This window comes from Helicoverpa armigera, chromosome 5 (assembly GCF_030705265.1).
Source record: "Helicoverpa armigera isolate CAAS_96S chromosome 5, ASM3070526v1, whole genome shotgun sequence".
Taxonomy (NCBI): Eukaryota; Metazoa; Arthropoda; class Insecta; order Lepidoptera; family Noctuidae; genus Helicoverpa; species Helicoverpa armigera.
In genome coordinates, this window is record NC_087124.1 from 790,006 (window position 1) to 806,469 (window position 16,464).

Here is a 16,464-nt window from a genome sequence, read left to right on the forward strand (position 1 = left end):
TACCTTTTTTAGAATTCAACATCTGGACTGTTTGTCTCCTGTCAAAGGTCGCTTAAATCCAGCAGTAGACTTTACTAAGGTATTGACACAAAATATAGATGCAAATGAACCTCAAGAAGCTACAGTAGCTTCAAAGATTCTAGTACTTACCCAAGATCCCGAGCCTGTAGTTGATAGTGACGACGACAAGCCCCGCGTGGGAGGCGAGGACGGTGCCATCGTAAGGGTTGCCAGAACTCCACTCGTAACTCTCCCCGTGGACGAACACTAGGACTGGGTAGCGGGCCACTGCGTCTCTTACACCTGCTGAAAATGTTAGAGAGGTTAGAAGAGAAAGTGTAAAGTCATGGTAGTAATGAGAGGGCTTATATCTGATGTGAGTTAGCAGAATCTGTCGTTATTTTCGTCGTACATGTTATTCTAGAAAACTTCAAAAAAAATATTTTGGCCTTAAAACAAAAATGCTGATGAAACCAATAAAATCAAAAAAATAAAATTAAACCAACAAAAAGTAATCTCACGTCACGTAGCTATTATTAATAAATTCCATAACAAAAACAAGAGCCCCAAAACAAATAGTAGTTAATCAACAATAAAGAAAGAGCGATAACAGATAATCACCAAACTTATCCAAGTGAGCAATATAGCTGAGGTCATAACCGAACTAATACGTCCCTCTCAACACGAGGACACAAAGATATGTTATACCTATACGTTATCTTTATGAGCGTCTAGAAACCAATAAATGTACTGATGATAGCTCTCAAGATGATAACGGATGGTCTCACCATTTTTGTGAAGAATACCTAAGTGTACATATCCATTTCACAAAAGAAGAAAATTCATATCACATTTTTAATATTATTGGACCGAAAAATGGGAAACGATGGATTTTGCTAAAGGTTAAAAATGCAGTCACATTACGCTCACACTGAAACAACTCGAGTTTGAACGGAATTCAAGCTAGACGTTCCAAATGTGAAACCAATTGAAATGGTTTACTTGAGATCTGAAGTGTTCGACGTAGAATATGAAAAGGGAAAACCACATGTAAATGGATCATTATAATACATTTTCGAGAGCGATAATGTACCGACCTGTCACTACTTATGCAAAGTTGTGACCTTTTAAGCCAACATATTACTTACTGCTCGCCTGAAGCTTGGAATAATGCCAACGCACTTAGTGTTAAAATTTGGCGTTCAGCTCACTCTGCAAAGATAAAAATGGGGGGAAACGTACCTACTTTAGTTTAAAAGGTCGATAATGTAGGAACGGTAATGCTAAAGGCATAAGTAGGTATATAAGATTTAAGAGCCACTACAGAGGGACGTAGTGAAAGAATTTCTAACCTAGTTAGCCTATTTTCCCCAAATGGCCTTATTGGATTTTTTTCTTTATTTTCGTTGCAAAGTTCTTTTGTCAGTTTTGAATCGGGTGAGAAAATGGCGAAGAAAGACGATAATCGACTTTGTAGGATGGAGATAAGGGCTAGAATAAAGTGAATTTTGATGACACATTTAAATCAGAGGGAACGAATAGTGGGGCATGGCGGGGATGGGGAAGGTTTCAAATAAATAAAGTGAGAACCATATCAAGAATTTAATTTATTACGCAGTGCCCAGTTTTTATTTTACTCGTAATGTATTAGTGTATATTGATCAAAACAAAACTTTTCCCAAGACATCTTAGAAAAAAAGTCATTCAAGTAATAAGAAAGTGTGAGGTCACCGAACAAACAAAAACCGCTCGAACAGTACTAATTCAGAAAGCATCGGCAACAATAGGACGAGGACGACAAAAATTTACCACATAAAAATTCAAACCTGAACAATACCAAAAACTCACTATCTCGCATCTTTCCATTCAGATTGTCTGATGGAAACAAAAAAAAGGATAGCTGTCTATCGGATTCGACGGGAATTTCCAGCGAAGGTTCGAGATATCTCACCCGTCCTCCCTCCAACCCCACTTCGTCTTATCTCAGCCATGATGGATCGGGAAGAAAAGGATAAATCAAGTTTTTGTTGGAAGTTAGATGTGTGGTGCAAGATGCGAGTGGATAGCTCACGAAGGATTCACATTTTAAACTGTCCAAATAAATTGAAGAAAGAAAAATATATCAAGCGCCACAAGTATTCGAATCATCCATTGATCTTGAATCTGTTTTATATTTGACTTCGTGTACAGTCTAGAAAATTGATACAGTCAGTTTAAATTAAGATTAGGTCAAAAAGGACACCTTAAAGCGACCTCTCAAAATGACACGAAGTACGAACAATTATCACGTCATCCAAGATATGACCAGTTTATTACTTAGACCATTACAGTAGGGACTTTCATAAACAGAGTCTGGGAACATCAAGGGTATCTTGCAAATCTGCACGGTAATGAGGGTAGAAAGGGATAGATACACGTTTATAGATTATCCCGAAGCATGATGTGATGGTAACAAGGCTTCAAAAATTGCTTATGATTTTGTTAAGTTGGGAAGATATTGAAAATTTCTCAATTTTAAAATGTGCTTCTTCTAATTCTGTAGGGTAAGAAATCTAACAGTAGGTAGTTGACATTTTTATTACGATCTTTGCTCAGGTTATTTGGTACTTATTTATTTTTATCTGATAAATCTACTCAAACAAAATTTGTTTATCATATCCTTACAAGTGGTACCTTAATTTGATTGGAATTCATCACTACTATCACTTCTAAGGTATCCATATTCTATTAGCTTAACAAGTTGAGCAAAACTTCATGCGAAGCGAACCGTATCATGATGATTATTCACCCCTCAGTCAAACTACGTCCAAATTGAAACATACTCCCGTATACATCATATCCTCCTCATCGATTGTAATGCAATTCACAAAATCGATGTGTTGTAAGTCAATCCACTCTTAGATATAAATCAAATCCGGAGTTCCGAAGCAATAAATCCGTATTTGGGTCACCATTTACTTGTAGCCATCGTGTTTTATTCAGTTGATGATATAAGAAGCGTTTCTAATAAAAAACCGTGGTGCTCAGATACGGAGTTTGACGTTGGTATTTAATATTGTTGATATTTTTTGTTCAGAATTTTTATAAAGGATTGAGTTAAGTTTTTGGAGCGGTTGATGTGAAAATTCCGGATGAGTGGTCTCTTGAGCTAAGAATAGAAAACCTTGTAATAGTAATAGATAGGTTACTAGGTTATAGTCAAGTAAAGATGGTCTAATACAAGGTTAAAGATAACTTCTGAATTACATCCTTCTCATTAATTTTTATGTAAGTGCATTGAGTAAGTGTCGATATTTAATTACTTCAAATCCACGTTAATGTAGGCACCTATAGCCCGTTTGATAAAAAGGGTTTTATTTTACATCGGTTTATCTAGACGATATACAAGTTTTCTTATAAAAAAATTAAGAATTAACAAAAGAACAGGACCTTTTTTGTGAACAAGGCCATTCATTACGAAATAGACTTAACTTTTCCCCAGAAATCTTGTAACAGTTTTTTGTTACGAGCTCCAAAAATCTAGATAAACTTTCTCGTCCCGATCAAACAGCGTTCTCTTGGGAGGAGTATAGAAAACTTTAGCCTACATCTCGACATGAATAAAGAAAAATATTTATCCACAAAAGTGATCGTGCTGCTTTGGGCCACGAGGGATTTTTTTCAGTTAACGCGAGTGAATCTAGGTCTCACGTTGGGATAGAGCGTTCTAATGCTCGCGTGGTCGTTGTTTTGAGATGGCACGGTACTACGTCATTCATGTTCATATGCCACAGCTCTTAGCTTGCTTGTTGATTTAGTAAGCGTATTAGGTAAAGTAACCAGGTCAGATATACCTTAAAGTTTCACGATCTTCGATGGGAATATCATTTATATCCCCTTGAGTTTCTTTGACTCATTATTCAAAAGTCAAATCAACAAGAATATTTCCATGAAAACCTATTGGGAAAAAATGATTTTAAATCTCTAAGACCAGCAACTATTTTATCAACACGAATGCAGACTCCCATTGTAAATGTCAAATATATTTACAAAACAGCCTCTGTTACCCAAGAAAAGCCTGTAATGCTTCCAATATTTCATACAGCGTATCCCTATCACGTTCAAATAGAGTTAACGTTGCTCAATCACTTCTCCGCCATTGGCTTTAAATGTTAAGCAATTCACTCGAATACGAGCTTAATATAATATAACATTTATAAAGAAATATAAGGTAAATCCTCATATCAAAGCAGTATTTGATATAGCGAAATATAGAACGAGTCTAGAGGATTTTTACTTTACGTTTGTTGAGTACTTTTGTCATGTTTTAGCTTGATTAGGTCGTGCTCACCGATTTGGTAATGTAAGACCTCTTTGCTTTCGTCGGGTGAATGGAGCTCAAACGCCGTTGGTGAAATCTTATCACTTTTTTTTGTTTCAGAATGGAAGTGATACATTTTGAAGTTATGAGAATATGTACATCCCCAATATTTCAATTCATCCCAAATAAAATGTCTGAGGATTTTGCTAATCTTTACACCTACATTATATCTGAAAAAAGTGGCAATTACTGAACTGGCTATAAGAATATTATAGCGAAACACTAGCTACAAAAATCCGACCACAACATAAAGAGCCTAACCCTAAAACCACCTGATCTATCACACAAAAAAGCATGACACCACAAAACACTTTACGCCTACGCCACAAAATTTCCCGCGAACCAGAAAAACGTAACAACACTATACATCATTGTAAGTAGATCCCGTGCTTCATAAACCGCCAACACTATCGGTTCTCCCTTGATGGATCGCATCGGGGGCATAAATCAACTTTCGCTATATAAATCCATAGCTCCACGCAACTGTCAAATCAATTTTTTGTTATAACCTCGTGGTTAGATTATCTTGTTATCCTATTTCGGGATTAGATTCCGCTAAAGTGGTTGTTTTTCGTGCTAAAAGAATTTTGGGCGTGAAATACATTTTTTGGGACGTGAGTGTCAAGGAGTATGAAGTATTTTTTGTTGCTGGGTGTAGTGACAGCGCAATTATGATAGAAGCCTCTAAGAAGCTAGAGGAGAAAATATAATGTGGAAATGAATTAAGTTAAATTGGTTCCAAGGAAATCCATGCTCAAAATATGGAAAGCAAATGTTGACATCGGTCAATGATAGCACTTATAAACAAGCTAAAATTACCGTGTGACTAGTACGCAGAACATGTATTGACATCCATCAAAAGCAAATATGAAAGATCGTGCCCAATCCACGTGAGATAGAATTTATTCAGCGCATTCAAATTGCATGGCCACGTTTTGGTCCGTGTAAATTCTGTACCGGAATTATGAACGCTTCGGGTACGAATACCGTAATACCGTTTAGACTCAAATACCGGAATCCGACGTACCGTAATTCGGAAGTTTTCCGGAACGCACGATGCTAAGGGAAGTATGTAAATGCTTAAAATGATCGTTGCCTTTTGGGATCTCATTTTCGGTATTTTAACATTTTCCTCTGTAGTTTGTCGCTAAAATTTGAGCGATGAATTTAATTCGTGATGAATTTGACTTTGTATTTTATTGCTTTCTGTACTATCTACAATGTCTACATTGTTCTTTGTTGTGATCTGACCTACTTGGCTATCAATGTTGTGAGCGCTCAGCTGTGAGCCGAAAGTAAAAGATTTTCAAATGTCGCGTCTAAATGGGTCATTTATATGTTTTTCTGTGACAATACATCACCATTATCTGTATTTTGTATATACATATTTGCATGATTGTTTTTCTCGTTACCCATATCTTCTTAATGCAGACATACATTAATATCTTAATCCCAATCGTCTACATCATAAACCCTGCCATCACATAATCTTCAATCCTCATTATAATTTCCGTGTACATCAGCGTTATAGACATAGGTAGGAATTTTTGGGATCCACATAGAGCGTCATTTACGGTTATTAAAAAGCCCGAAGACTATTTCGGTGTGGGGTCCCGAAACCGCGTACGTGTTCTGAGTTTGGTGCAAAATTTGTCGGCAGATCGCATTTTTAGGGGAGAAAATCATTTGAATTTCAATGTAGATCGAAAATTTCACGGTGTATTAGGCAGTAGTTATGTTGGAGGAATCGTAATGTTAAGGAAACTGTCAGGTTTATGATAACGATAGTACTGAGGATAAGGATTTTAGAAAAAAGCTGAAGGCTGCTGAAGACTTTTAAACAAAAAGTAGATTCTGAATCAGATAATTATTAATCATTGTTTAATAGCCAGAACTACAATCAAAAACATTTTAATGTACATTTCACAATTCACTTAAAATATCAAAAGTAAAGCGTTACATAGAAAAAGAAATAAATAACGACACAGCAGCCATTTTGACGTGCCAACTCAAAAAGCGCCAAACAAATCTGTTTCATAACCATTTTTCAAAACGAACAACAAAAGCTTCATTTTACGGAAATCTCACTAATCGCTGCCAACTCCATACTCGGATCCCTCCCAAAAAACGTAGGTGGAAAAAGTATTTCGTATGCGCAAAGGCGCACCACCGCATTTGTGACAAAAGCCTGTGACGTACCTCGGCCGGGAGTGTACGGCTGCCTCGTAATAAGCGAGAACAAGACTGCCGGTTTTTTTGGACATAACCATGTGTGCCGTAATGCGGCTTGCGTTTGACAAAGTTCTATCGGAAAGAGTTGGATTAAGGTGGATTCTCACTAATTAGTTACTAGTTCCAGGACTAAGGCGGTTTTGAAAGGTGGATCTGCGTTAATAAACCGACTGTTGACAAATCTGTTCTCGTAAAAAAGAGACGCCATTGTTTGAATGATAAATGAAATGAATAAATCAAAGAATGAACGGTGAATTCTTACAAAGAACGTACTCGTAATTTAACAATGGATTTACGAAATATAATGCCTGAATTAATCAGTTATCTTCCTCTTCCTTTCCCTAACAAGTACTTAAACCACGAAAAAATCCGTTTCGCGGTTTTCCTTACATACATAATATGAGGAAAATCGTAAAACGTGAATTTCAAGCCGAGATTCGTTGTTTCTTTTATTGCACAATTTGAGTGCGAAACAAAATCCACGCAGAAACGCAACATCATTACCAGCATTTACGTTCCAATTAGTCACATCCGTGGGCACCGTAATAAAGGACATTTCATTTATTTTTAATACCAAACCGCAGCCATTCAAAAAATATCGCTGTCCAACCAACTGCTAAAATGAATGTGAACCTCCCCAGACAAGGACAAAAGTCTTTTTGAAAATTAGCTCACTGGAGCTTGGGGAGGTTTTAACTGAAATTATAAATCAAGTTTTTGTTCCCACCCTCAATTTACGAGTGTAATGCTTGCCTGACGAAATTTGGATTAAAATGCCTTGTTTATATATCCCTCTTGCCACTTTGCCGTAACAAAGTAAGGGAATAAATTTGTCAGGAATGAGAAAATGGAAGTTGTGTTTGTGACGACGTTTTGATGACATTCCTACAGAAATAGGTCACATTTTTTCATATATTTCCTACGGTATACTAGTTACATGTCTTGGAAGTAAACAGCAATCAAGCTTTGTTTTTATTTACATGTTAATTTTCTTATAAAAGAGACGTTATAATGCAGAGCGTCTCTTAGCCTGCTTATCCATTTGAATGTTAATAAGTTGAGACGCTAATCGGATTTGTAAGCACTCTTTTTATTTCTTCGTAGTCTGTTTAAATGAATAACTAAGCAGAAGCACGATATACGACGGAGACGTTAATAGGACTTACCTTGAGCGGGCGCGTAGATATTCAAATACAAGCAATCTTCGGACTGATTCGTGAGGAACGGGAGTATTCGCTTCAAATACTCGAGGCGACCTTTCGAAATCCTTTTCAAGACCGCGGTCTCGTTTCTTATATCGGGAAGCACTTGGGGACACACTGGGCTGAAATCTTCAGCTATTTTGACTCCTGACCATTGCGCGCCGGAAACTGGAGGCATGAATCTCAAAGAGCCTACAGGGGGCGATGCATAGGGCACGCCTCTGAAGACTTCCACTGGTTCTAGGAACCTTGACTCTGGAGTCACTATGAACCCTCTGAGATCTCCATACTTAGTCCTCACTACTCGGGAACTGATGAGCGGTTGCGGTTGTTTCTCGTCCATTGCGGTTTCGCCTCTAACGAGTCTGGATGTTAGAACTGGCAGCGTAATGAAATGTATGATCATCAGAATCAACATTTTTCCGCTTCCACCGCCACCGTCCGAGCAAATGTCCCCGGCCGCTGACTGCTATAAGTCGACCATTTTGTAGCTTTGGTACGGTTCTGTAGAACATTTACTGGTTTATCTGTAACAAAGAGAATATATTTTTAGGCATTTTTAGTAACATCGTTAGAAAGTAGAGCCTTTTTCAAACATGAAAGTTTAATGGCTCTGTTAGCATTTCGGGGAATACTGTTATAACTATATTCTCGTAAACCATTTCAAAACCAAAATAATGGTTTCAGTAATAATTGAAGTATTCGCGATAAGCCGTTAACAGCCATAACTACATAATAGTATGGCGAGCTCGAAATTATTTAATTATAACCACGAAATGTACTTAAAACAATGGTGAATTTTCATGACGGGATGAATTATTTCAAAAATTATTCAATTTCATTGAAATCATATATTCAATAGTAATTAAAATGTGAATTTAATGTTTCACGTCATGATCTAAGAAAAAAAATAATTTTAGATGTCCGCGGCAAGACGATCAGCAAAAAATACTAGACTTCAGATTTTTACTTAGACTCTAAGTTAGTACAGCTAATATGTGTACTTAAAATTAAAGTATATATTGTGTGAACCCACCATTAGCCTAAAACCACAACAAAACTAACATAGATAGAAAAAACCTATTCCATTACCCTTAAATTGGAACGCAATCGCATCCCACCACGAAAAACCATCTCGATAACATTCGATCCCCCATCCGTTTCAGCAAACTTATTTGTTAACCCTATCCCTGATCAGATGCCACGTACAGACTTATTGGCACAATAAATACAAACCAGATAAACAAGAACAGAGCTAAACATGCAAACAGCAGTCGTAAAATCCTGCCCACGGAGTAAGGAAAGAGCGGAGATGCCATAATGCAGGTGAGGCGTCGTCTTCTAGGTCAAATTTGTACGGTGGGCGTGACCAAAATGATTAGATACGAACTAAGGCGTTCAGGTTCTTTGAGACTTCAAAACGAATTTGGTATTACAAAAATTTAAGGGTCGAAAGAAGGCGTATAAGAGCGAAAGCAGTAACGTTCCTCGTGCCCAGCTCACCCGCATTTTGGCGCGCTACTTCCTTAGGCGATTTACCATTATGGCACCTCCGCTAGTCATTTTGTTCTCCATGGTTCTTCCCCAAAGGAATCGCTTCCCAACCGAACATAAAACGAATGATATGTATTCTTTGAATATTTATAGCGAGTGGACAAACATGTGAATAGTTTTGGGGTCCGGTGAATGATTTATTTGTTGGATCATTTGTGTACAAAACTGATGAGGTGAGGTCAAGGTCAGCGATAAACCCTGGTCTGAAGAATTGCTCTAAAGAATGGACTAAACATTTGATTTAAAACCTTCCATAAGAGTATTCATAAGAAGTATTTAATCACTTTATCGATTCTAATCGAAGTAGAACCATTGATTGTCTTGTCTCAGATAGAAAAAAATACAATTCTAGATTAACACTGAAAACAGATAACAGTAAACAACACTCATACAAAGAGGAGGTAATCCATTCCATCTTTATCTTGACGACCTCACATCCCATTCAAACAAGCGCTAATAAAACCAAATTACCTTACGATAACACATCAAACCCTTTAAAATCAACACAATAACTTGACTTCAAAACACCCAAACAAAGATAAAAAAATAACATTAGAAAAGATTTTCAAAACACATAAAAATCTTAACCAAATTGTGCCAAAGCATGATTAAGAAGGTTGTATGACAAACGTGAATGTAGCCCCGACCTTACTTTCAAACATATCAGTGCCTATTGTGCACGATCGGACAATGTGCCCGGTTTACACCACAGATAAGGCTGAGCACACAATGCCGGGCGATACAGATGCCTTTCGGGGACTTGCATGCTCTTCATCAGGATTTTTTTGTAAATAAATATCGTTTGGGTTCGCTTCTTTGTTCGATGGTGGCTTCGTTTGTGCTCGTTGAAATTGAGGTATTTGATTTTTAGATTTAATAAATGTAATTGATTTATCGACTTCTGAATCAAATGTAGCTACAAAAAAAAACTGTATTTTGATTTTACGATAAATAAACAGATGAAGACGAAAGTTAAACAGACTTTTGACCCGTGTTTAAATTCAAGGTCAGCCAAAGGTCTGTTTAACTTTTTTTGTAATAACACAACAAAATCTTTAACGTTATATATAAAACTGAACAATATTGGAAAAAAAGGTTATTCTAAAAATACTCTGAAGTATCCAAACTCTGGATAAGGAGACAAGTGACATGAGAAAATTGTATCAAATTCGTATTTACGAGTAAATGGTGCTTGAAGATTGTGAACAAGTAGCTAAAGAGTGTTTTATCTGTTTCAGAAGCTGAAATATTATGAAAGATTGCTGAAACTGTTTCTTTGAGGTTTAGTCAAGCGTGAATTTTGGTGGTTGACGTTACGTGAATCATGAGTTAAGTAGTAAAGGGTTTTTTTTAAAAAAGAAAGTCAATATTATGAGTACAGAGAGTAGATAAACATTTTTTTGTCCATATGCTAACTCAAAAAAATCCAGTCCACATACTAATTGTATCAGTAAACATGATGAGATAAAACACACTTGAAAATCAGTCCGTAAAATCGTTTCTACTTTCCTTACACTAGCAGAATAAAATATTATCCGTAAAAGCACTCCACAATGAGTGTGGCCGAGCGATTCGGTAAAATAATTTCATCTCAATTAGGTACAAAATGTTACGTGTCACTTTATTTAACATAAGCTTAAAAGCATATCAAATTCAGCATTATCAATTCAGGCCAGGTACAGGAGTGTCAACCCCAGAACGAACAACGCTTACGGTATAGTCCGTGCATACTAAGCATGGAGAACAAAATGACTAGCGGAGGTGCCATAAAGCAAAAATCCTTAAGAAAGTCGCGCGCCAAAATGCTGGTGTGCGGGGAACGAAGAACGTTACTATTTCCGGGTTTGTACGCCTGCTTTGTACCCGACCATTTTTTAAATACCGTATCTTGACAGATGTTTCAAAGTACCCGAACGCCTCAATAGTTTTTATGATTAAAAAAAAAAATTCAAGGATTTTATCGCGGTTACATTAATATTTTTTAATCTCAACATTTCGGATCCCTAACAGCACCCATGGTCAAGGGTAGGCTCGTTTTTTCATGTCCACTGTGCGTTTTTGACCTAGTAGAAAGTGCCTGACCGACCTTTATGGTATCTCCGCTCATCCTTCCATACTCCGTGACACTAAGCTTAACTGTCAACCCCGGGTCGCAACCCAGGGGCCGCAATTTCCTGTAACAGAACCGACTCGACGCAACCGCTTCCTTTCCAAAAGGACAATACGTTGCGGGTTTTAAATTAAAAACAGTTTTTAGGCACGTCACTAACACAGCAATGGAGAGTTTACATTGCAAAGTTGCAGTAATTTCGTTTTGGATGTATTATGATAATGCAGTTTGTAGTTTTTGCTGCAATAAAACGAGTTATGAATGAGACGTTTTATATGCGTTTTAAGTTCGCTTTTTTGTTGGTGTGTGCACAATTTATTTTGTCGGTGTTTGTGTTTTTATTTCTTTCGTATTTGTGGGATTTATAGCGCAATTTTTTGAGTTAGTGCCTGGGAAGGAATAAATGTATTTTAGGAATGGAGATAAGATTATTTAACGGATACCCAATTACTTCTAAATCTATAAACGAGAATATGTCTTTGATCGTACATGTGTTATTCTAAAAATAACGTAAATCTAAAAAATATGTTCTTATATAATATAGAGCTTGAGAAAACACCAAAATTTCAGATTTCAACATCTTGTCAAACTCACAAATACGACCTACCAAAAAATAATCCATCAAAAAAATATAATTTTCCTCTCCCAGACATTTCATTCGAAACCTAAGTACTTTCTTCATTTTTCTGAGCACAATTGTATTGAAGTATTGAGGTATTGAGGTAAATCATTTGTCATGCAGCATGAAGCAATGACTATGGAATGAATAGACACGTCGCGGGAAATTGCAGTCTCATGGATGTGCGCATTGAGTCGCGTGACGTCATGGCTCGGATAAATGACGAGCGCTCAGAATACAGTGCTTTGTGAATGGAAAAATTGCATATTATGTTTCGTTACTTTTCTGTCATTTGAACGTCTTTGGCAGACGGTACGGGTAGTAGAGGGCAGTTAGTCTGACAACCAGTCTTATGGGTATTGGATTGCCAGAGTAACTGGGTTGAGGAGGCCCTGATGCTGTGCACTCGGTTAGACTGGAGGCTGACCCCAATATAGTTGGGAAAGGACTCGGGATATGCTGATTAAGACATGTCGCAGGAAATTGCAGTGTCATGGGTGTTAAAAAAATTGCACGTTAATTTTTGTTGTTTTATAATACAGTTAGTTAATTCAATTTACTATACCCTACACTACTACTCCATATACATATAGACATACCTACATATAGCTCGTGGCTATGTCAAGCCATGCGGATCGAGCGATTATAAGGTTCGCAGTAACGCTTGGCGCGGTCGATCCGTGGATGGGTGATCCTCTTGTGATAACAGTTTTTTCGTGTTTCAGAGGGCACGAGAAACAATAGATCCCTAGGATCATCATATCATATCATTTTAAAATCGTTGGCAGTCGTTAAGGGAACTAATATAACGGGATATAACGGCTACCAAGTAACCTAACTAGGACATCAGATTAAAAAATAATATGCTTATTACTATCCCTAAGTTGTCATTCTATTTTATAACCGACTGTACCATTTTATGAAAGAAATAAATTATTCAGCACAAAGCACTGTACAATAATTCAACGGTCAATTAAGCTTTTTTTATAATAAAACGTGAGTATTAAACCAGTGTTGTTCATTTGAAGCGAAATCCGTCAAAACAAAGTGCTTTTAAATAAATAAACAATGATGTAAATAAAATGTTTTTGTTCTGTTTATATATACAGCTTAAAAATACTTATAGCACTTAAATTAGCGGTAAACAATTGCTATATAATTTCAAAAGTATCACGTAAACCAATTATATTGGAATATTAATTATTTTAATCACTGATTAATCAAAACTCGAAACTAACAGTAAAATATGAAACAACAACTGAATTTGTTTATTTCTTTGTTGCATATTATAATGGCTGACCCAACCAAAATTATTTTGTTAAAGCAATAACATTTCCTCAAGCGCAATTACTTCTAAAATACCTACATTTAAAACGCACAGAAATAACAAGTAAACAAATAAAACCAATTTCGCAAAACTAACTTGAGTTTCCCAATTCCCTTGAAAGTTGTTGCCAAGATATAGATAACCAAGTGAATACTGTTACTGTATCAGTTTATCTGTAAGAGTTAATTGAAGAAACAATTCCCCGATGTACGGAACCAGCGGTTCAAAGCGAGAGCGCTTGCTGAACCCCAATTCTCACGTAATAGTGTAGTGAGTGAATTTCAATGTGTGAGTGTGTGTGTGTTTAATTGGATTGTTTGTGTGTTTGTGTTTTAATGCAATATGGATTTTTTACTGTAAGTATGTTTTTCATGACATATGACTCGTTTTGCTGGTTACTTATAAAGACCCTGCTGCTGATCTATAACTGAGAGATAACCTATAACTTTTGCTTCACAGGTCTCTGATAGTAATATATAGCAAAAATTATAAACAGTTTTTAGCTGTCAGATATCTGAAACTACCAGATTTATCGCTGACTAGTAAAACGGGCCTTAGTCTTATAAAGGGAATGTGGGGTCAGTAAAATCATTTATCATTTATCATTATTACTTGCTTGTGCATTTAATTAAAAATTCTGTTACTACAAAGATTTGATCCACCCATAATCTTAGTCATCTTTACTGACTACGGATAACTACGGTGCTACGATAACTACGGTGCTACGAGAGCTACGCTGCTACGAAAACTACGCTGCTACGAGAGCTACGAGTAAAGACATGTTAAAGGTCCGCACTCAGCAACATTTTATTGCATATTGTCTTGTTTGACCTCTAGAATGGCCATGGACTATTTTATATAGCTATTTTATGGGGTCGAGACATGCCACAAGGACATAACCCTCGATACTATCTGAGAAAACTGAACAAAGAATATTTTTAAAATTTTATTTAAGATTTGTAGACAAAGAGTTATGAAGGAGGTTTTATTTTACGAAGAAAACACCGGTTGTTGCTTTCTTTACTAATATTTTACATGAGAGACTTTGTAACCCTAAATACCCTTCACTACGAACGGCAAGATTTGGATTTTTTAATTTTGTATGTGTAAAGCTTTGTATGCAAATTCACACCATGAAAAACTGATAAAGGTAGGTACGTATAAAATGAGAACTGTTTTTTTTTTACAATGATACTTATTGGTATGTCATAAGATAAAGATTGATCGAAGTTATAAAACGTTGTCTCTCTTAACATACTTTACTTAATTCCTACCTTAAAGATGTAGCAGCTATGGAGATTTTCAAAATAATAAAAAATACTGTTTTAATCAAAACAGTAGTCAGTATTATCTACAAGTATAAATCCAAAATAAAATGGATAACAAATAAAATAGCGTAACTTACCGGCTTTGAAGCGTTTCGTATTACAATCTGTTTACCGAAGTTTTTCGGAGACAAAAGTCTGTTGTATAAAAACATAAAATATCTGAAGCAAATAATATTATAGTATTTATTACGAACAACGTCCTTGAAACAAAAAGAGTATTGTTTTGAGCCAAAATACGCTACACTTTTGTAGGTACCAGAATACATAAGTTATCTAGGTCTTTGAACTAAGAAAACTGTTTCATTTTTAACAAACTGTTTCTTGAGGAAAATATCTACCTACATAAGTACAAAAATTGAACTAAAAATATTTGTGTCATTAAACATGGCACAATTTACTAATTGCTCTATTTATTTTTTTAATGAAATCTTTGTACCGATCTATAATTAAAAGTAAGTACACAGGAATTTATTTTTAGCAATTTGTGTTAAGGGCCACCTTTTTGATTTTTAATTAGCTTCGGTCCCATTAAATAAAACCGGCCAAGTGCGAGTCGGACTCGTGCACGAAGGGTTCCGTAAATTACAGTTAAATCAACCTATCTCAAAAACTATAAGAGATACTTTGATCAAACCAAAAATCGTTGAAAGAGTTAATTAGCATGCATCACCTCTATTTTTTTTAGAATTTTATACCCCGTAGTTATAAAAATAGAGGGGGGGGGACATACTTTTTACGACTTTGAGAGCTGATATCTCAAAAACCGTTCACTTTAAGAAAAATGTTTTTTAGAAAACTTTATATCATTTTAAAAGACCTTTCCATTGATACCCCACACGGGTATGTACATCGAAAAAAAAAATTTCATCCCTCAGTTACATGTATGGGGGGCCCCACCCCCAATTCTTTTTTTTACTATTTAGTGTCATATTTTTGTAGCGGTTCATACAACACATATTCCCATCAAATTTCATCACTGTAGTACTTATAGTTTCCGAGTAAATCGGCTGTGACAGACGGACAGACGGACAGACGGACAGACGGACAGACGGACAGACGGACATGACGAAACTATAAGGGTTCCGTTTTTGCCATTTTGGCTACGGAACCCTAAAAAGCTTCTATATTTAGACACCGCCTACACAACCCCACTTCAATAGAAAACACAATACATTTTTCATTAAATCCCTTTCAAAGAACGACAATGACCACTTTATTCGCAAATTATATCAAAACTGGTCTATAAACGTAAAATATTTAATATCAGACGAAGTCACGACAAAGTCGCGTCGAACAAATTAATTAGCAAACTCCTAGTTTCGAGCTTTATGAGTATTTTACTGTTGCTTGAAAAGTAATCACTCCCAGTGGATGGTGTTAAAACATTAAATGATAACTTCATTACTGGGTTATATTCTGAATGGAATAATTAAAAACGTTGGCTTTACGTCACTGTTAGACAGACACGCGATAGGCGTGACCTATTATCCTTTGCGCTATTTTCAACCATATTTTTTGCACAATAAGAGTTGGTTTAGCTCGTTGGATTGAGCCTACAAAAAATATGCCTTATGGCCGCATATGTAGGCTATTAAATCATGTGTCCTTGTAGTGATTATGAATTCCCCTAGCGAGTTTGAGGCTCGTAATCAGATCAGCATAGATTTTATTACCTAGTAGACTATGTTGAAATGTAGGGCCTTTGGGAATAAACTAGCGTTTTCGAATAACT

General features: G+C 36.2%; 1 protein-coding gene across 3 annotated transcripts in view; it reads right to left on the reverse strand.

Moving 5' to 3' along the window:
• Nlg3 (Neuroligin 3) overlaps positions 1–16,464 on the reverse strand; it is a 110,184-nt gene that overhangs the window by 46,409 nt on the left and 47,311 nt on the right. For 2 of the 3 annotated variants that reach the window (XM_021341750.3, XM_021341749.3), the window contains exons 2-3: positions 7,759–8,321; positions 151–306 (exon numbers count right to left, since the gene is read on the reverse strand). In XM_021341750.3, the coding sequence (XP_021197425.1) occupies positions 151–306; positions 7,759–8,212 (610 nt within the window). In that variant the 5' untranslated portion in view covers positions 8,213–8,321. The remainder of the gene's footprint in view (positions 1–150; positions 307–7,758; positions 8,322–16,464) is intronic. The other variant, XM_049842151.2, reaches the window with a different exon arrangement.